The sequence below is a fragment of the Pinus tabuliformis genome, chromosome 5_1 (assembly GCF_031772625.1).
Source record: "Pinus tabuliformis cultivar Carrire ecotype Pingquan chromosome 5_1, CPIR1, whole genome shotgun sequence".
In the NCBI taxonomy this organism is placed as follows: Eukaryota; Viridiplantae; Streptophyta; class Pinopsida; order Pinales; family Pinaceae; genus Pinus; species Pinus tabuliformis.
Window position 1 is genome coordinate 632,679,217 of NC_142305.1, and position 22,290 is coordinate 632,701,506.

Below are 22,290 nucleotides of genomic sequence, written 5' to 3' on the forward strand. Positions count from 1 at the left end.
AAGAGAAACTATATGAGGAACTATATGATCTTTGACACCATTCTTAGTACGTTGGGCCAATTGTTGGGGATCTTAATGTTGAAGTTTCTAAGTTTACTTAGTTTAGAAACCCTTCATGCACTTTTTCTAATTTATTCCTACCTACTTGTTATTTTTCTTTAACAAGTTATTTACAAAGTAAATACTGAAAATAAACACCAGTGCATGCTCAACATATTACAGATCAACAACTCAAAGAAACAAGAACAAACAAACCACATGACACCATTATTTTTGGACCAATGTCCCCGAAAAAAGCCAATGCAGGAAAACCGGTGCAGCTATTTGAGAGTTTTCTTATTAAGCAATATCAAAGTACAATCTGGGTGCCGAAACTAGCCTACCCAACAAAGAATTTCCTTAGCAGCTATACCTCACAGTTTGAGAGAAATCTCCTGGTTGAAACCCTGGAAAATCCTTCTGGCAGCTCCTCAACACAAAACTGCTCTGCAACCCCAACGTCTGCCCAAACTGGACTGCGTCAGGCCCTCTCTGTCTCACGCTGGCCCTGCATCAACCTTTCTTGGCCTGCGTCAGCTCTGGGAGCCTCCGCGTCAACTGCACTGGCCCCTCTGGTGCTCTGCGCAGTACTTGGCTGCCTCTGCGTGGCCCTACGTGAGCCCTTGCTGGCTCTACATCACCATCCTTGGCTGCTGCGCTGCTCTGCCGGCACAATCTTTGCCTTCTCTGTTTCTCTGTACTCAATGCCCCTCAGCTGCTCTCCCGATCATTGATTCTATCTCTCTTAGCAAACTCCGCTCTAGAGAATAGAATGACTGATCATCTGGTGTGTTCTCCAAGTGACCCTCAAGCCTCCTCTTATACTTTTCCTGTTGACATCTCAACGGCCGAGATTAAGTCCCTAATCAACGGCTAAGATTAGATCTCGCTTGATCCATGTCTTTTGGACCACTCTAACACAGATTCATATTAATACACATTAATATTTTATTTTCCCTAAGTTTAAACTTAGGGACTCCATTAAAAATATTAATTATTTTAATATCTCCTGATCTATTTGGAATTTGCACAAACCCTTTCTGGGTATTGGAGATCTCATGTGCCCCAACGTCTCCACCAAATTTCGTGGCTAGAGCACATCCGATGCTACCCCAAATCAACACTTAAGGTACTAGGACAGCCTGCTTCATGAAGTCTCCCACACCATTATCCTCCAACACTATCATAATCCTCCCTTTCCAAGAGATGCATTTCGAAGCTCCTTCAAGACAATGATCAACACTCAGTCCTTCGTACACCATGCCGCCTGTCCAAAGAACTGTTCTTGAAAAACTGATTTCTTTTCTCCAACAATAAACTGATCCCTTTGTGTTGGTGTTTATCCTGTTCACCGCTTTGATACCATGTACAAAATCCACAAAATTCTGCAAATGCTAATATGAACAATCTGAAAACAGGTTTCTTTTCATATAGACAAAATTTTTCTACCAAATCGCAACGGAATAGGAACAGAAATAAATACACAATTCACACAATAGAACAACACAATTTTCTAGGGAACCCAACTGGGAAAACCCTCTGCTTGATTGAGAATATTACTGAAGAAGAATGAGCAATAGATCTCTTACAAACAATCTCTGTTTCGCTAGATAATACAATGGTTCTCACTGGTTTAGACCAGGCTTGAAACACTTGCTTGTTCCTTGATCCTGCCTCCAATTTGCATGCGCTCTAGTAGCCTCTATTAAATAAGAAATCCTCCTCTTTCTATGCACACTTCCTTGAGGAATTGCTTTCCTCTCCAACAATTCACTCAAGAACTCTTGGCACCTTTCTCTCATAAGCTCACACAAACCCGTGCTCAATTATGATACAATGAGTGCCTTCGTTCCTCCTTTTAAAGGCAATTTGAATGGCTAAAGTTAGCAAGTCTTATTTTTAGGAATCGAACTGGTGATTGAGTGGCTCATGCAACTCGTCCTAAGTCTCGATCTAGAATTAGAGTCTTTTACTCGTCCTTTTCCAAGTCAACTCGCACTAGAAGACAGTGAATTCGGCCTTCTACTTTAACACATTAGTTAACTGCTACATAGCTCGTCCTAATTTTTAGGAAATCTCCTATTCTTTAGGAAATCAAGCATGCCAAAGAAGAAACTTGATTTGACTCCTTGAATTAAGGCACAAATCAAGGAATCCATTTCTCGCTACTATTTTCAACAAAGTTAAACTGTCCTACAAAGGCACGTCTCTTCCTGTGGTGTATTCTGGAAAATAAATTCCCAACAAGGGACAACTTAAAAGGAAGAGGTCTTATAGGGCCATGCTGGTGTGCGCTCTGTAAATATTGTTAGGAAACATTTGACCATCATTTTCAATCACGTCCTTTCTCTTTGGAAGTATGGGTTGCTGTCAGACAATCTCTGGGTTTTCAATCTATCTGGCAGGGAGAGTCCTTCCAGGAGGCATGGGAGGCTTGGTGGAATGCTGCTACCACTAAGAAGAATCAAATCCTGCCCCCCCAGCTTCCTGGGGTATATGGTTGTCATGAAATGATGAAATCTTTCAAGCCAAAACAAATATCCCTCAAAAGGTGGCAGCTCAGGTCACTGCTATTTATGCTCTCACTTCCTCAGAGGATCCTGTCTACCAGCCACGCATTATTTCTGAAGAAGCTGTTGACAGATCTTATCCCTGGGCCTACTTTGATGGTGCCTCCCTGGCAGGAGGCGAATGCAGGGGGCATTGTCTTGTTCCTTCGTCAAGAGCATGTTTTCAAAATGCAGAGTGGGTTGGGCAGAGGCACAAACAATTTTCAAGAACTAATGACTCTCAAACTCCTTTTGTTGTTCGCTATAGAAGGGTGTTCCAAGGCTTCAGATTTTTGGAGATTCAAAGCTTGTCAGTAATTGGTTCAATGAAACTTCACGATGCCACATGCACACAGTGTCCTTTGCTTGAAGAGATTTTCCTTTTAAAGCAGTCCTTTGATCAAATACCTTGTGATCATATCTACAGGGAAAGAAATGGAACTGTAGACTACTTATCTAAGGCACTTCACAAACTCAGGGCACTTTGAAAACTTTTGAGCAGTTAGACGGACAGTTTTATGAGTACTACCATCAGCCATTTATAGACGACAGGCAGATGGATGTTCCTGAAGTACCTCGCAGCTGATTTTTTGCATTTTTGTATTTATGCCTAAAGCCTGCAATATTGGCTCTATTGTGCTGTTTTGTATTTTTTCTTCTACTAATAGTCTCTCTAGAGACTGCTTTATGTATATGTATATATTTCTGAACTCAATAGGGCTTTTAAAGAGTCCTGGATGTTTATATCGACAGTATCTGAACAATATGGGGTTATACTTGTGAGTGCACCTTGATTCACATACAAAATGTAACTTTCAAAATCTTTTAATGAAAGTTGCGCTTGTTTTCCTCGGATAAAAAGAAAAATAAACTTGTCAAGATAATGACACAATGAAGATATATACCATAATAAATAAGCCATTAGCATCACCCTATGGTCCACAGTGAATGGATTAGATGCCTGGTTCTCCATGAAATTTTACAAAATATACAAATATTTATATAACATGCAAACGGATGCACTTGGTTCCCTTCAAAACCTGGTCATTCAGCTTTATGTGCATCCACTAAAATCGTCACCTTGCAGAAACAGATATGCACAATCCTTTGAGCTAAGTCAGGGGAAAGACAAATTGTTTAATTTGACAAGATGATCCTGCACTACCTTTGTTTGTGCCATTTCAGATATGAGAATGGAAAACTAAAAATATATGCAAGAAACAGTTGCAGCTAGACGGATGCTTTACCTGCCAATGATAACAACATTTTGGATTATTTCTGCTTTTACAAAGAAATTGAAAGGCCCAGGTTCACATTCAAAGATAGCATCAACCTAAGAGTTTAAACTGATCTCATCCACACAGTCAAGTCATGGACACACCTACTGTTTGTATCATAAAACTTCCTAAAATATAACTTATACCCTATGTTGCCAGGAAACATGGATTCGAGTACGGGTACTGGGACGGGTACATCACTTTTGAAATAGGGTACGTGGGTTCGTCGCGCGCATATATATATATATATATATATATATATATATATATATATATATATATATATATATATAGTATATTTTCCAACTTTAAACAAGAAAAATAAAATATTTATTCTTTAAACTTTAAAGATTTAAACATGCATATCATTGAACATTCAAATTGATATCAAGTGCAAATTGGAGTTTACATATTAATAAGAATCATGATATATGTGCATTGTCATAGTACATTAAAAAATTGCCTTAAGGCATCTCCAAACATGAACTAGGAAATTTCAAAATAGTGAACAATGGCTTCCTCAAGCCATGTCATCAGCATCACTTATATCTTCAGTGAGCATGCTCTCCAGCTACATACCTACACTAGTCAGGACCTTAACATAGCTACACTAGTAATGACATTTGGTCTACACAATAAATCTACAGTGGCCATCTCTAGGTCGAAACAGCCAAAAGAGAAGTAAAAAGGCCGAGCTTGAAAATAATTACAACAAAATCATTAAAAATAATTGACCCTAACATTCCCGATTTTGGGGTTCCACACACCTGTTGCCAAGGTTTGGCACACCCAAGTAGACAAAAGAAACCAAATTTTGGTTGCGAAGAAGAACCCGGTGCTTACTCAGAGAACCCGGTTCTTTTGGGTGTGTTTTAGAAGAACTTGTCCCTGAACCTGGTACTTGAGGACAAGAACCCTACCCCTGGGTTCGCGAACCCGTGCAACATAGCTTATACCACATCTGATCAAATTTGCATTTGGACAATGTGAATAACAATATATTTGATAATATTTGCATATGGACAATGTTAATAACAAATATCTCCCAACATTCCTTGTCTTTTTCTCTCTCACAACCTAATAGTCACCTACTCATCTTAGAAAGTGAACCCTTGTCTCTTGATATTGATGTAAATACTAATGTGTTTCTTGCACCATTGGAAAGATATATGAGTGTAGTCTATGTCACACGGTTCGAATTCGAGTTCGAGTTCGACAACGATTAAGTTCGATTCGAATTCGAATTTTCCGATCAAGTTCGAATGAGGTTCGGCATTAGGTTCGACGATACATATTTTCCAATATATATATATATATATATAAAAAATAATAGAAAATTCAAAATCGATCCTAAACACATGAACACAAATTCTTATTAATAAACATATATGAATAATGTAATCATTCTAACATCTAGTTAAATGTAAACATACACAATAGTAGTTTGCAAAAAGAAATGACATAATTTTCAGCCTTCAAAATTTAAATGAATGTCAAATACTAGTAATCTTTTAAAAAATCATATAATCAAAACATGATCAAAATTTAAACATACACATCATTGTAGGACATCTTCAAATTTCAAAATTTTAAATATCATCAAAGTCATCAACACATGGAATTTCATCATTTGGCTCATGATCATCTAGTGAGTCATCATCAATGCTAATATAATAAGGAAGTCATAAAGACCATTGCCAAATAGTTAAAAACTTAAAATCCATAGAATTGTTCTAGAAAATTCAAAAAACATAGATAATCTATACTTATGGCCTACTAGACTCTAGTATGATCAAAAAGCTCTCAATCATCATGTGCATATGGCATAGTAAAGGCACTAGAATGGTGATCATCAAAGTCATCAATAGATGGAATTCCAACATTTGGATCATCTAGTGAGTCACCATCAGTGCTAATATCATCTTCTTCTGGCTCTAAATCAGCATCAAACCATGGCTCGTAGGAACTAGATGCATCTTTGGCCACACTACTCAAGGCCAACTTCAAATTACTGCGAACATAAACAAGGTCTTCCAACCTTGTAGGCAATAATTTGTTTCTTTTCTTGGACTGGATATGGTTAAAGCTACTCCAGTTCCTTTCACAAGCAGAGGCACTTGATCCCTGGCTCAAAATACGAACTGCAAAACGTTGCAATTCAGGAGTCTCTGATCCATAAAACTGCCACCATCTCCCTGGAGGAATATTGGGCCTATCTTGTACTGCACTAGACCTTGCAAATATTCCCTCTTCCAACCTGTATGCTCGGAGCTGCTCTCTAATTCTCCTGCATTCTTCTAGATCAGGGACCAACCGTTCAACTGCATCATAAAGGCCATTCATGACTTCTGCATCATTTTTTCTTTCTATCCCAAAGAGTCTAGGATCCAAATAACAAGCTATTGCATGTAAAGGACTATGCAACATCTTCCATCTTTCATCAATCATCTCCCATATTTCAATGTACTCATTTTCCTCATTATTAAAAGATTTTGCAATGGCTTCTTTAGCACGATCCATGCCCTCATAAACAAAACCCATGGAAGGGGTATCACTATCAACCATGCGAAGCATATCAACAATTGGTTCACATACTTTTAGGACCTTCTGAGCATTGTCCCAAAAAGCATTCCCTAAAATCACCTGTTCCAACTCCTTTCCTTTAGCTTCCTTTGCAAGATGAGACTTTTCCCACTCATTGTTGCAAAAAACACCTCTTATACTCCCTTTTTCTTCAACTAGCCTTTTGATAGTAATATAATATGTGGCAAACCTGGTGTCACAAGGCTTGAGCAACTCTCTAGATGCATTATTCCTGTACAAGCTCAATGTGAGTTGATGGTTAAATATGAAGTGAGAAATTTGTTTCCCCCTCCGAATTGTCTCGTTAATCCATGGAAACTTTGCCAAGTCATGTAACAATAAGTCAAGACAATGGGCAGCACAAGGTGTCCAATATATTTTTCTGTATTTATCCATGACCATTTTTCCTGCTCCAACACAATTTGAAGCACTATCAGTTATAACCTGGACCACATTTTCTTCTCCAACCTCAAGAATAGCTTCCTCTAAAATCTTGAAAATAAATTCAGAGGTCTTCTTATTCCCTGATGCATCAACTACTTTCAAAAAAAGTACCCCTTTAGGGCAAGAAACCAACACATTAATAAAAGGTCTATGATTCATATCTGACCAGCCCTCTGATAAAATTGTGCACCCTGTTTCCTTCCAAGAGTCTTTGATCTTCTGCAAATTGTTTGTAACTCTTTCTTTTGACCTCTTCAAAATAGTGGTCCTTAAGGTCTCAGAACTAGGAGGGAGATATCCTTTACCAAAACCTGCCATCATCTTACATGCGTTGATGAAGTAAGGGCTTCTTGCCACATTAAATGGAATTGCACATTCAAAAAACATATCACCTACAACATCATCAACTTCTTGTTTCTGCATGGGCTTCCAAAGAGTATTTAATATAGCTGTCCCACTTGGTTTACTGATCTTTGACTGAGATGAACTCCCAACACCAACTGTGCTTGAAGAAAGTGCAGATAATGAATTGTAATTCATTGCAATTTCTGTTTGAACACGTTGTCTTTTGTTTTCATTCACTTTCTTAGCCTTTTGTATATTGTCATAATCCTTTTGAAGTGTCTCCTTGAGCTCTGCAGACACATTCTTGCAACCTTCAACGCCACCTCCTTTGCCATTAGTGACAGAAAGTAAGTGGTCCATGACTCTAGTTAAAGATCCAAAAAATTCATTATTACATAACTTGCATTTCAAATGCCTCCCATGAGGCCCGTCCAATTTCTCCACATATTTCCATCCTTCTGCCGTTGACTTTGGAGGTGCCATGACAAATATGTCTGCATTTTTGTTGGCAATGGCATATTAAAATTCGAATTTAAATAAATGATAAAATAATGAAATTCAAATATAAATAAAACTTGATATCTTGATTAAAAAGTAAGAAGTAAAAAAAATCTATTGAATCACGCCTATTGAGTCACAAATTATGAAATAATGATTTCTAATGCATGTCAAAAGACTGTGACCTCTAGTTGTTTGTGTTGAGGCAGCGAAGGGGTTAGGACTTCTTTAGGGGAACAGTCAGATGGTGAAAGAAATGGCCAGCTGTAGGTTCATGATTATACTGCCCTCTTGACAGTCCTCTTGTGCTGACTCCCTTGGAGGAATTCCTAGGATAACTGTTCAGATTCATTGAACGGGACCCCAAGTAAGGAGATGAGTCTCACAACCAAGTGAGAGCAGTTCTGCCTTATAGTTATAGATTGAACTGTTGGTGAAAAGAGTCAATATTCCAACCATCACAGGTTCAAGAAGAACTGACAAGGAACCTTCACCAAAATCAAGTCACTCAGATAAGACTCTGGATCTAATTACAAATTTACAAGGAGGATATCTGCAGAAATTCCCAAGGTCTGAACCATAGTTGCAAAACACGTGTGGCCTCTATTTTATGCACAAAAACGCATTGACAACAAGCATAAAAGACTTAACACACCATCATCTCTAGCTCAGATTGCATTTAGACCTTTGTAGTCTTCTTTTCAAAATCTGTCCAAATCAGATGTTACCAAGGAGGGTCCGAAAATCTGTGGTTTTATAAGGTTGATCATTGGAGTGACTACCATTCCTGTATCTGATTCCTGTAAAGCCTAGAGATATCATCTAATCTGAAGCGTGGGACTTGTATTCATTTAGGGCTTGGTTTTGTTGGATTTTGATTTCTTTTATATTTTCAGCTCCTTGAAACACATTGAAGACAAAACCTTTAATATCGTCTTGAAATGAAATTCCTCTATAGCCTAAAATAAACCCTGAGAACTATAAAGTTTTATTGGCACAAGTTTATCATGCCCGACTTCTGAAAAGCACCAAATATTATTAAAACAGTAAGTTTAACATATAGTGAGTGCGTCCCGAATGTGGTCTATCTGACCTGGAGTTTTCAATCTAGTCACAACTCGCTGACATGGACAGAACAAGTATGAATTTCTACATGAGTTCTCAGGTGAAATTGAGCGGACCTAACAATGACAATGAAGTATAATGTCTCATAAAGCTTATAAAGCTTATAATCAATGGTTGGTTATGGCAGATAACAGTGAAAAAAACCAGATGGATAGTGTTGCAATGTATGCCATCTTATGGACCATAAGATGGCATACATTGCAACACTATCCATCTGGTTTTTTTCACTGTTATCTTCCAAAAGTGCAGACAACAGTGTTAACAGCTAAAAAGCCCAGTTGAAACCAGCAGCTGCAATAATGCTGAATCTGCCAGGTATAGTACCTCTAGTGGTCTGTCATCTATCGGAATGTGAAGAAGCCCTGACAAAATGACAATAAATTGAGAGATAGTTACCCAGGTCCCAAACCTTAACCAATCAAGTCCCAATAAGATCCCGGCTTCGCCAAATACAACCGTTGTTCAGGTTTTGGGACAGTGCATGCATCCTAGTTTGAAATAAGGGTTTGCAACCTTATCAAAAAAATAAAATTAGGGTGTGTTACACTCCCGTTCTGTTTTGCAACATCCAAAAGGTCTAACTAAGGGGCTAGGAATGCTTGTCATCACTGAACACTGAACAGTGAAGGCTAAATCTGGCAGAGGATCATGGCTTAAAATAATCGAATCGAAGACTTCAATTTCCAGTTGCCAACGGGCTAAGACTAAGCTTACATGCATGGGAAATGATGAGAATGCTGAGATAAATGGATCCGAGATCACCATGAATGGAGGGTTCTTCAACACTAATGGAAGAGAAGCAGGGATTAAGCACATCCAGACTGAAGACCGAAAAGCTATATATTAACATTTTAATAGGAAGCGAGATGAAGGTCGATAAATCAAGCTGACGAATTCTAAGACGAATTCTACGCAGGATTTATTTATATATGAAATGCAGCGATCTTACGCAGCAATGGGCCAGCATATGCGGTACTGTGCAGTGTGTACATACCTGTGTCACGTGTGAGGCTGTGTCAAGACTCAACGTCGAAGGCTAACGCTGGAACTTGGAACTGCAACTGCAAGACCACGACGCATGTTACGACTCACGATCCCGGCCGCAGCAAGACCACGATCCGGCCGCAGCAAGACCACGACGCACTTTACGAGTCACGACTCACGATCCCGGCCGCAGCAAGACCAGTCACCACACTCAGAATCACGCACAATTCAGTCACCACACTCTCAGAATCAGGCACGATTCACAGTCACACTCACGACTCACAGGCAGCAGGCTCACAGCAATAACAAATCAAACTTGATGGCTGAAACCACTGGACAGCTTGTGCCAAATGCCTCCAACACCGTGGTTTATAAAGAAGATCTTGGCGGGAAGCAATGAATAAAACCAGTTTGTGACCCAAGGTTTTATCATAAACAGGGAACTAAAACCGCCAAAAAAAAAACCATCGAACCTCAAAAAAACCCTTGAAATTCGCGTTGATCCGTTCAGGTTTGTTTTTTAGGTTCGATTTTTGAGGTTCGAATTTTTCAGGTTCGAACAGGTTCGTTTAGGTTCGATGGGTTCGGGTTCGTTCATGTTCGCCTTGAGGTTCGCCTTGAGGTTCGCCTTTCAGGTTCGGCGAACCTGAACGAACTTGAAAAAAAAATTTCGGGTTCGGCGAATTTCGAACCTGAAGCTTTAGGTTCGCCGAACCCTGTGACATAGAGTGTAGTATAGCATTAAATAGTGTTACGCTAGACAGCTTGAGTAAGAGTCTAATGGTTAAGAACATGTGTTTCCTCCTAAGAGGTCACAAGTTCAAATCCAAGGAGGGGGTAGAGTATGTACACCTTTATAGACTTTAGCGATAAAATTACTATGTACGGGGATCCATTCTCAAGCAAACAAGGGGATCTCATCCATCCCTTATTAGACTTTAACAATAAAATCAATTTGGTGTCTGGCAATTATACATTTTTGTGATGTATAATTGCATACTTTTCTAAGGGCAATTCAACAAACCATACTTTCGTAAGAGATAGCACCCTATGTCAACCACTTCCACTGTCATAAATAATGCATTCATCCCTAACGAAAGAAAATGCATTTTAGCTAACAGTATGTTATTTATCGTGAATATCACTCAGTCTTATAATTATGCTAATAGTATATTACCTATTGAGAATATATATCAATCTTATAGTTCTACAAGTGCACATCATAACATATCCACAACTCTTCAGGAAAGGCACCAAAGAAGGTTTTATAAAAATTAAACAAAAAAAAATTAACAACATGACAATTCTCCCATGTAAATTCATCATTATGCAATGGATTCTTTCCTTGCATAGTCTTTTTACTGTTCTCAAGTTTTTTTTTTGCTTTTTTTTTTTTTTATTCTGAGGTTTTCTGTATAAAAACTGTGGGGGGTGGCACCAAAACATCCAGTTTTTAGGAAGGGTTGCTCAGAAATCCCACTTTTCCAGGGTGGGGGTTGTCAGTGCCCAAAAGCCCCACATTTTGCCAAATATGACCCACATTGGAGAAATGTTTCCCTTGTGTTTTGAAAGCTTCACAAAATGGAAGGCATGGCAAAATGTTTCACCAGGTGTCTCACATCCTGAGGGCATGGGAAGCACGAGGGTCGCTTCACCGCCAACCCTGCAGCATGCATGCCCATGGAACATCCGTAAAAGCATATTAAACTGAAGCATGAACAGAACATTTGTACTTTAGTAATTATTAGTTGATTAGTTTTTCAAAGAAATTTTTTATTAAATGTAATGAACATGACATTAAGTGTTATGGCCAACCATAGACACATACTTCCTTGTGCAAATCATTGACAAACTGTGCAAAGTTCATAAGCTGAAGATGGTCCTTCCTGTCCTTCCCAAAAAAATACTCCACAAGACCTCCATTATCCACAGAATTGTCGACTTTAAGTCCTATACGAAGACCATCACGTTGAGCAGACCCTTGCCTGTTATTAGCTCGCAAAAATTTCATTACTTTCTTGAATTCTTCTTTCTTTATCTCGCTGAAATAGGGAACAGTCTCCACGTTAAAGCTTTTTTTTAGATGTGTAGTCAACAAGCAAACACAAAAACTGAATTTTATCAGGAGTTCAAAAATGAACATTCCGAACTCTGAGAGGGAGAAAACTGCAATTAAAAAAATTATTGAGTGCCGCTAAGAGAACTATTTTAATACATCGAGAGACTCCAATGTAAATATGCAATCCTACAAAAGTCTTAATAACTAGAAGATACATCCCAGTGCATCATCCAGATGTAATCATTGGGAAAGTGCACCAGCCTTATTAAATGTGCCAGTTGGAAGGAAATTTGTGAAGAATAAGCACATTTTTACAATTGAACCAGCTCCATGTTAAATCCTTAATTAAATGAGTAATCAATGAACAAACATGAAAAGTGATTTTTAATAAGAGCTAGTGACAGTTGCTCGGAAATTTAAACAGCGAATTTGACCATTGAACAGACTTGAAGATATGTCACAGTACCTCATACAAACAGCTTTAGTAAAGCATGCCAGTTGGAAGAAAACTTTTGAAGAGAGAAAATGAAATCTTGATAAAGCTCGTTGCTTCCCAAGTTTCATACAGTGTATGGATCACTTAGAGATGTCAAAATAAACATTCCTCAGACAATATTCTAGTTTTAGATTGAGTTTTTATTTGAGTAAAAAGAAGATAATCACTTTGTTAATCTCAAAACAATCTTTTGAGTCTAGAATATTGTAAGACTCTTGAGAAACTATAAATTATCTGAACTAATCATCAAAGATGGATAATACTCTCAGCCCCTCTGCCTAACTAAATCTAGTAGCATTTCTTGTTACTCTGCATTTTTATCAAAAAACACTTACATCTCAAACCTAGAATATTAGTTCCAGTCAAACAAAATGTGGACGAAGACAATAATATTCATGTCAACCTGCTTCAGTAAATTAGACAGTAAGAAGCACAAAGTTTTCACAGGTTGCAGCAAAATATAAGACCTAAAATTGAGGGTTTTACTTATTGTACTACAGAATGAGTAGCAGTGCATGGGTAAGCACAGCTTATATGGTTGATCACAAGTTACAACAACACCCCGTGATTATATTACTGGACTATCCTTATACTACTAACATTGCTAAGGCAAATGCCTTATCAGGGGACAAGTTCTACAATTCTGATAATAAAATCCCCATTAACGGCAGGCAATGGATTGAAACTACTTTCAAGCATGATTACCAGTCAATGAACTGATTAGCAAGCACTGGATTACTATGCAATGCAAATAACTTTTTGTTTGTACTCTATCACGTCAATGTCCATGTACAGTCAGAAAAAAAACATTTGTTGCGCTTTATAAGGAGGGAGAGGAGGGCATACCCATTGCGGTCCAGATTGAACATTTTGATCGCAGCTAAAATATCTGATTCGGGAATACTCAAGAGTGTTATGAAAAAAATATACCTGTTTAACATAATAACATGTAAGCATCCAATGCTGAAGAACATAATACTGAGGCTTATAAATGTTTAATTTCTCAGACAAGAAAATAATATAAAGAAACTACAATGAAACCTCTCTTCAATGAATAAAAATGTACCAACAAAAGTTTGAACTGAACCTTGAAATGTCAAGCATCCCAGGAAACTAAGGATTTAGTAGCCCTATATGATATTAGGATTCAATATTGATATATTTTTTGTCTGCAAATGCTTGCTCCAGGAGTCTTGACTTTATGAGTTGACAAATGTAACCTAAAACTTGTAAAATTCTAACTCAAAAATGACAGCAGGTTGCCAGATCATATGACAGAATGCACAATTACTACTACATCAGTGTGAATTTATCTCTTTATTTATGCCCAACCAACTGAAGGCAGCAAGGTTCCCATGATTGCTCCATCTGTAATAATGTGAGGGATACCACATTCTTTTTCTCACCTAGTCTATATGGACAGATCTTTACAAAAAGTCCCATGCAATGCTTTATTTCTCTAAAGTATTTACCTGGGTAACTAGCTTTCTTTCAGGGCCAGAAAGAGATCTTTCAGGGGCTTCCTTCAAGGCCTTTAAGCAATATTTTTAGATTAAAAAGAGTTACTCTGGAAAGGAGATAAGGCCATTCCCATTAGTATCAAACCGCATGAATAACTCTGAGTGAGGGCAATGAAGTTCTCCAGGAGATCGTTCCCCTCTCAAACATCCATTCCTGACAATATTAGAATCTGGTGGTGGAAATACAGGAACTACTGCTTGCACCAGGTCAGCAGGAGTCATAAATAACTCTCCATCAGGAGTTCTAAAGGATGCAAAGTATTCAAATACCTGAAAGAAATGCAAATATAAACGATAGTGTTTTAGTGTGCCCAAAAAGATGAAGACGACTAACAACAAATCAGACAGTATTTAGAGTGAAACTTCTAAAAAAATATTTATGCAACAGCTCAAAGCTTCATGCAATGGCAGATGTATAAGTTAGCAAGAAGCACAGCTTACAAAAAAGCACGGTGTATGTTATGTTTCTCCACCTAAATTTCTTCTCTTATGAAGTAATTGGACGGCAGGCGAAAAAGACAACACTATACTGGATATATTCCCAAAAGCAAGTAATGAAACAGTTCAAATTCTTTGATAATTAGACTACATAAACTCCAAGCCTCATCAGCATTATCTGAATATAACCTTCCATTAAGTTAGCTTCTAGTCTTCCTGACAAGTATTACCATATTTCAACTGCCAAAGTTAGAAAATTACCTTTTCAGGAGAACTTCGCATCCTTATTCTCCTCTTGCAGTTGAAAAATAGTCGTCTCCTGTATGAATCTTCCATACATAAGAAAGAAAATCCTATCAAAACACTATGGATTCCTTTTCAAAACATTTCTCATCATGAAAGTTAAAACAATTCACAAATTTCCACACACAGTTTCACCTGCCCAATTCAATTATTTCTCTGTGGAATTGGTTGTTGTGTCTGGAAAAGAAGGAAAAGGATTTAATTGAAATAAAATCACAGTCTTGTGTCCAATCATATTGGGGAACTGGGACCTCACTAGTCTAAGGTGCTTGGCTTACCATAGATACATTTTCTGTGATATATAACAGCAACAATCTCCTGAGTATCCCTGAAAATCAAGCAAGCATAGAAAAAGCATAACCAAACCAAGATAAAAACAAATAGCTCATCTTACTAAATATAAATCAATCAACAATTGGATGCAGTTAAAGAACTCTACTCTCTGTATGTTTGGATTCAAAGATTGCACATAAACACAAAAACAACAATGCAAGGAGATCCCAAATCCAGAAATGATGCTCATAATAAAAATGGAACCCCACTAAGGGCACCTCCCTAGTTTATTCCTGCTATCATAATGCTCTCAAAACAACTTAAATTACACACCACTTAAAGATCTTCATTAGACTATTCCTACTTCCATATTGTTCACAATCTTGGAAAAGATATGTAATATTTATTTCCTTAAGACGAATACATGCCAGACAAAAGCATAGCTAGGATGATATCAAGTCAAGTTTAAGTTTTAGCTTTAGCTAGAACAATATTGGGTCTATTTAAACATAAACTAAGGCTATGAATCACCCAAATTTTACCTCCATTTGGACTCCACATGTTGAACCACTAGGCTTAAATATCAATTCACCATTTGGGATTTTCAAACACCCAGACCGCCAGTAATGGCACCCCTCAAGGTAACAATATAAAAATATCAGAAATTACAAAACAATATAGCTCAAGGTGTTGAAATTTCTAAGTCTGACACGTTAGAAATCCCTATTGCATTATCTGGTTTAATTTCTCCTACTTGTTTATTCCATTAACAAGTTATTTATAAATATAAACACTGAGATAAACACAAATGCAGCCTTAACTCATATACATATCAGCAACTGAAATAACTGAGACAAACACACAAGGCACACCTTTATTTTTGGACAATAGTCCTCGGAAAAACCCAATGAGGGAAAACCGGTGCAACAGATATGAGGGTTTTATTATTATGCAATTTCTGAATACAACTAGGGTGCCAGAAATGGCTCACCCAACAAAGAATGCCCTCGACAGTACTACCTCTCCTCGGAGACAGATATTCCAGTTGATCAACCACTGGATGAACAATCCCACCGCAACTATGGCAGCTTCCACTACTCTGTGTCACTCTGTAGGGACTGCGTCACCCTTCCCAGCGCACCAACACTCACTCTGCCCCACAAAAATTCTTCTGGCGCTGCCTCTTGGCCCTGGGTCAGCTCTGCTAGCCTCTGCGCAGCTACTGAAACCTCTGTGTCAACTCTCAGACCCTCTGCGTCACCCACGCTGGCCTCTTCAACCTCTGCATAGCACTCAACTGCCTCTACGTCAGACTCTCCAGGCTCTGCACTGTCTCTCTGGTACTATTTCTGCCTCTCTGCTATGTATTCTCGGCCTCGTGCCGAATTTCCCCTCGCTGCAACAGATCACTGGTTTGATTCTCTCAGCAAAACCCCGCTCTAGAAAATCGAACTGACTGATCAACTTGGTGTGTCTCCAACTGACCCTCAAGCCTCCTCTTATACTTTTCCTTTTGATGATTCAACGACCGAGATTAAGCCCCTAATCAACGGCTAAGATTATATCTGACTTGATCCTCGTCTCTTAGAACTTTCTCATCCATTTTATATTAATACACATTAATATTTTAATTTCCCTAAGTTTAAACATAGGAACCCCATTAAAAATATTAATTATTTTAATATCTCTTCATCCGAGTGGAATTTCTCCAAACGATTTCTTGGTCTTGGAGATCTCATGTGCCTTAGCCTCTCCACCAATTTTCATGGCTAGAGCACATCCGATGCTACCAAAAATCAACACTCCCTCTTAGCAAGGAATGTGCTCTAGTAATGCTTCACCATAAAAAACATCACATTGATCTTTCGCATCGGTACCTGTGTTGATGCTTGGCTTGTTGCCTCACATCCCTTCCACTGTTGCTTCCTGCACTGCTGCCCATGACATTGCCATTGCCACTGCCACATCTGTACTACAACTCCCTCTCAACATGTTGCATCATGCTGCCCATAACACTGCCACTACTAACTGCTGCACTGCAACTCAGTTACCGAGAAGGAAGTAACTGAATTCTCCCAACCACTGAAGTTGCCTCTGCTGCTAACCTGTGTTCCCTTTGCTGCCACTGTGCTGTTGCAACCTCTTTTGTGCCTCTCGCACTATTGCAACCTCTACTACGTTGCTACAGAACTCTACACTCTAGCCCTGCCTTACTGCTCCACCACACTTTGCTCCACTCGACACCTGCCATCATGCTACTGTCATTAAGCACTCCCATAGCCGGATGTGATCCATGTGAAAATGCTATCACTCTAGCAACTTATTTACTTTTCCTACTTATTTCATCATAAGTTATTCATGAAATTACTTCAACAAACATTAAAATAAATACTGCTGCAGATATCACATCGTAATGCAGAAACAAAAATATGCACACATTGACACAATTATTTTGGACTAATGTCCCTGGAAAAACCCAATGTAGGAAAACTAGTGTAGCAAGGGAGGATTTTATTATTCAGCAATTTTCTTGTACAACAGGGTGCCAAACTAGCTTACCCACAGATAGACAAACTTCCAACACTTTCCTAAACCCAACGTAGGCCCTACTGACCTCTGCTACAGCCTGAAACCCTCTGCGTCAGCCTACTGAGGCTCTGCGCAGCCTCTCTGGGCTTCTGCATCACTCCTGCAGCCTCTGCGTGGATGACGCAGGCCCTTCTGGCTCTGCGCAGTCTCTGCTGCCTCTACGTGGCTTCCTCTGGTTCTGCGTCTGCCTCTTCTGCACTGATCTCCCGTCTCTCTGTTCCGTACTTGCTGCCTCCTGACTGCTCTCCAGACCACTGGTTCAATTTCTCAACAAACCCCGCTCCAGAAATTGAACTGACTGGTCTCCCTTAGTGTGTTCTCCAAGTGCCCCTCAAGCCTCCTCTTATACTTTTTCTGTTGACATCTCAACGGCCGAGATTAAGTCCCTAATCAACAGCTAAGATAAGATCTGGCTTGATCCATGTCTTTTGGACCATTCTAACGCAGATTCATATTAATACACATTAATATTTTATTTTCCCTAAGTTTAGACTTAAGGACTTTATTAAAAGTATTAATTATTTTAATATCTCCTGATTTGTTTAGAATCTGCCCAAACCCTTCTGGGTATTGGAGATCTCATGCGCCCCAACCTCTCCACCAAATTTTGTGGCTAGAGCACATCCGATGCTACCCCAAATCAACACTCCCTCTTAGTGAGGACTGTGCTCTAGCAATACTCCTCACTGAATATTACTCTAATCATCCGACATCGGTACCTGTGCTGATGGTAGGCCTCCCTACCCAACATCCTCTGCACTGTTGCATCTTGTACTGCTGCCCATGGTTCTACCACTGCCATTGTTGCATCTGTGCGACAGCTCCCTCTGCATTCGTGCTACCGCTAGTCCTTTCTCCCAGCACTACATCCGCACTGCACCTTTCTTTGCATCTATGCTATTGTTGGTCCTTTTCTCCCAACACTGCATCTGCACTGCAACTCCCTCTGCATCTATATTGTTGTTGGTCCTTTCTCCCAACACTGCATTTGCACTGCAACTTCCTCTTCATTCGTGCTACTAACACACTACTTCTGAAAGGGGTTCTTTACCATCCCCATCTTTTCCCTGAAGTAGTCAAATTTTGACTTTCCAAGGGCCTTGGTGAGGATATCTGCCACTTGTTCCCCTGTAGGAATGTAGCTCAACTGTACAACTCCATGTTGGACACAATCTTTGACAAAGTGACACCGGATATCAATATGCTTTGACCTATCATGAAATACTGGATTCTCAGAGAGTTTGATGCAACTCTGATTATCACACATAATCATGGTCGCTTCCATATTTCTTCTGAATAGGTTAAACAACAGTTTTCTAAGCCATATGGCCTCACACGAAGCTATGCTTGTTGCCATATATTCTGCCTCAGACAAGCTCAGAGCCACAGACTTCTGTTTCCTACTGCACCAGGCGGTTATTCCTGATCCAATGTTGAAACAGTACCCAGAGGTACTTTTCCGATCCACTGAACTTCCTGCCCATTCTGCATTAGTAAATCCACTCAATCCAATATCGTTCCCCTTGTTGTACAAGAGCCCATAATAATTGTTCCCTATAAATACCTGAGAACGTACTTGGATGTTGCCCAGTGAGCCCTCTTTGGTTCCACCATGAACTGACTGAGGGTGTTGACAACGTAACATGTACAAATTTCTCATTTCCCACCCCGGTTTTCAGTTTCTCCTTATTTCTCCCATATAGTTAAATGCCCTTTCCCATAACCATACATTTAACAAGCTGGAAAAAATAAATTTGCTGAAAACACAAATTTTGGACATTTTACAGAATGCTGGAAATTGCAGGAATAAAAATCAGCAGTAATAAACAGCCATTAAAACACATTTAAACACTGAGATTTTTGGTCAATGTGACCCTGGAAAAACCCCCTACAACTCTTGGGGAAAACCAGTTCGAGAGCTCTTCTTTATTTCTGAAAATTGCTTTTTTACAGTGAGAAATATTCAACAAAAAATCAGCAAGCAAATTTACAACTTATCTCTTTTCCCATGCCTCAGAGCAATCTAGAAATTACAGCAAACAGGACACCAATAAATGTTGTACGGCCTCGATTTTCGTGCCCACTTTCAGCATTAAATGCAGCTGTATGGACAACATTAAATGCGCTATACAGCCTGCAATAAATGCATTGTATGGCCCTCGTTTTGCGTGCAGAAAAACCAGCAAACTGCTCGATTTTTGTGCAAACCACTCGAAAATCATGCCAAAATCTGTGTTTCACTGTGTGCTGAATCAACTGTACAAATCTGCTCAACTGCTGCCTTGGAATGTGTGCCAAGTTGTTGTCTCCTTCTCCTCCCTGCTCAGAAATCTCTCTTGCTCTCTTGCTCTCCTTCTCCCAATCTGCTCATGAAAGAATGAATGACCTTTTCCTCCTTTAATCTAACCCCAAGTGACTTTTGGGTGATCCAAGTGACTTTTGGGTGATCCCTAAATCCAATGGCTGAAATAGATTGAGATCTAAGGCTGAGATTAAATGCTCATTTAAATCTCACTTTTTATTTTTTAATTCACCCCACTTTAATAAAGACCCACTTAGTCATTTATTTCCAAAGTCACTTTTCCTTTCTAATTTTTCATTGACTTTATAAAAGTCACTTTAAAATTAGACTTAGTAACTTTATCACTTAAAGTCACTTTTAAATTAGATTTAACTTTATAAAAATTATAAAGTTACTTTAGGAGAAAAATTAAATTCTTTTGGACACTTTTCCCTAGGCCAAAGATCAAAGCCTAAGGGAACCACCTATCCTCCGGTACCAAATTTCAACACTCCCTCTTACCGAGGAAGGTGTTCCTCACCACACCCATCTTGTCTCTGAAGTAGACATGCTTGCCCCGTGGTAAGGCTTTGGTAAGAATATCTGCAACCTGCTCATCAGTGGAAATATACTCAAGCTTCACAGCTCCCTTCTGAACATAGTCTCTGATGAAATGATATCTGATCCCGATATGCTTTGACCTGTCATGAAATACTGGATTCTCCTTGAGTTTAATGCAACTCTGATTATCACAGTGAATCACTGAAGGTCTCAACGGCTGACCAAATAAGCTAAACAACATCTTGCAAAGCCAGATAGCCTCACAACTAGCTAGACTGGCTGCCATATACTCTGCTTCCGCTGAACTCAGTGCTACTGACTGCTGCTTCCGGCTGAACCATGACACTACTGCTGAACCCAACCCAAAACAACACCCTGAAGTGCTCTTCCTATCAGAAGCACAACCTGCCCAATCAGAATCAGTGTATCCTGCCAATTTCACTCCATCTCCCTGCCTGTAGTCCAGACCATAATCCATTGTCCCCTGCAAGTACCACAAAATGTGTTTTGCAGCCACCCAGTGAACCTTCCTAGGCTCACACATAAACTGACTCATCGTGTTGACTGCAAAACAGATATCTGGTCTAGTGTTGACCAAATACATCAAGGAACCAATCAGCTGCCTGTACAATGTGGGATCCACCAACTCGGAATCCGAAGCATGAAGCTTCTTCCAGTTGGTGATCATTGGTGTCGACATGGGTCTACAATCCTCCATGTGGAATCTGCTAAGGATGTCCACAATATACTTCCCCTGCCCCAGGAAGAAATGCCCCTCCTCTTGCCACACCTCCAAGCCCAAAAAGTAATGCATCAAGCCGATGTCCTTCATCTCAAACTCCGTCGCAAGATCTCTCTTGCAGTGCTCTATGAGTCTCTCTGCACCTGTAATGACCAAGTCATCCACATACAGCACCAGAATGAGAGGCTCCTCACCAATCACAATAAAGTAAAGGTTCGGATCTGCCTCACTCTTTGTGAAACCCATCCCCTGCAAGTATGTATCTATCCTGGAGTCCCAAGCTTTGGGAGCTTGCTTCAGGCCATAAAGGGCCTTCTTCAGTCTGCACACATGGGACTCCTTCCCATGCACCTCAAAGCCCTGTGGCTGCTCAATGTACACCTCCTCCTGTATGAAGCCATTGAGAAATGCGGTCTTCACATCCATCTGGTGGATCTTCCAACCCATCTCTGCTGCTATCGATATAATGGAGCGGATCGAAGTATATCGAGCCACGGGAGCGAAGGTCTCCTCATAACAACTCCCTCTACCTGGGAGAACCCTCTAGCCACAAACCTTGCTTTGAATTTCTCAATGCTGCCATCTGCAGCATGCTTTACCTTGTAAAGCCATCTGCAAGTAACCACGGATTTGCCCTCAGGCCTCGGCACCACCTCCCAAACATCATTCTTCATGATAGAAGAATACTCCTCCTGCATGGCCTCTCTCCAGACCTGCTGGCTAGCTGCCTCCTCATAGCTAGAAGGCTCAGAGTCAAGGATGCTGGTAACCATCGCCATATAGCTACAAAACCTCTCAGGTGGTCTACTCTCTCTGACTGGCCTCTTCGGCTCAGCAACAAATGTGGCATCTCTCAAGGTGTCCTGAAGCCACTTGGGCTTCCTCTTCCCTGAGCATGCTTCTCCCATAGGAGAATGAAACTCCTCCTCCTCATCACCATCAGTAGCCTGAACTCCTGACTGTCTGTCTGCTGTCCTCCTGCCTGCACCTGAACCTGTAGAAGCTGAGGTACCGTGTGAATTGTCCATCAGTGGACTCCCTAGTGAACTGCTCTGCATGCTGCCCGGAGCACCACCCCTCTGGCTCGGCGAGCCACTGCTCACTGACGGACCTGACATCCTCATAGATGTACCTCCGGATCCTCCTGATCCCTGCCCACTGGATCCCTGCGACTGACTCAACTG

The 22,290-nt window shown here is 39.9% G+C and overlaps 2 protein-coding genes across 2 annotated transcripts; both read right to left on the reverse strand.

Annotated features, from left to right (window-relative positions):
* Window positions 1-5,668: 5,668 nt before the first annotated feature.
* On the reverse strand, window positions 5,669-7,720 carry LOC149166543 (uncharacterized). Its single transcript, XM_089430187.1, has 2 exons — window positions 6,893-7,720; window positions 5,669-6,535 (listed from the first exon to the last, which is right to left on the reverse strand). Exons 1-2 carry the CDS (start codon window positions 7,718-7,720, stop codon window positions 5,669-5,671), a joined length of 1,695 nt encoding a protein of 564 aa, XP_089286313.1.
* A 6,231-nt stretch (window positions 7,721-13,951) lies between these two features.
* Window positions 13,952-18,580, reverse strand: LOC149166544 (calcium uptake protein, mitochondrial-like). The gene is made up of 3 exons (XM_089432659.1): window positions 14,939-18,580; window positions 14,619-14,676; window positions 13,952-14,189 (listed from the first exon to the last, which is right to left on the reverse strand). The coding sequence occupies exons 1-3, from the start codon at window positions 15,016-15,018 to the stop codon at window positions 13,962-13,964; spliced, it is 366 nt and encodes a 121-aa protein (XP_089288785.1). The 5' UTR covers window positions 15,019-18,580; the 3' UTR covers window positions 13,952-13,961.
* Between the last annotated feature and the right edge of the window lie 3,710 nt (window positions 18,581-22,290).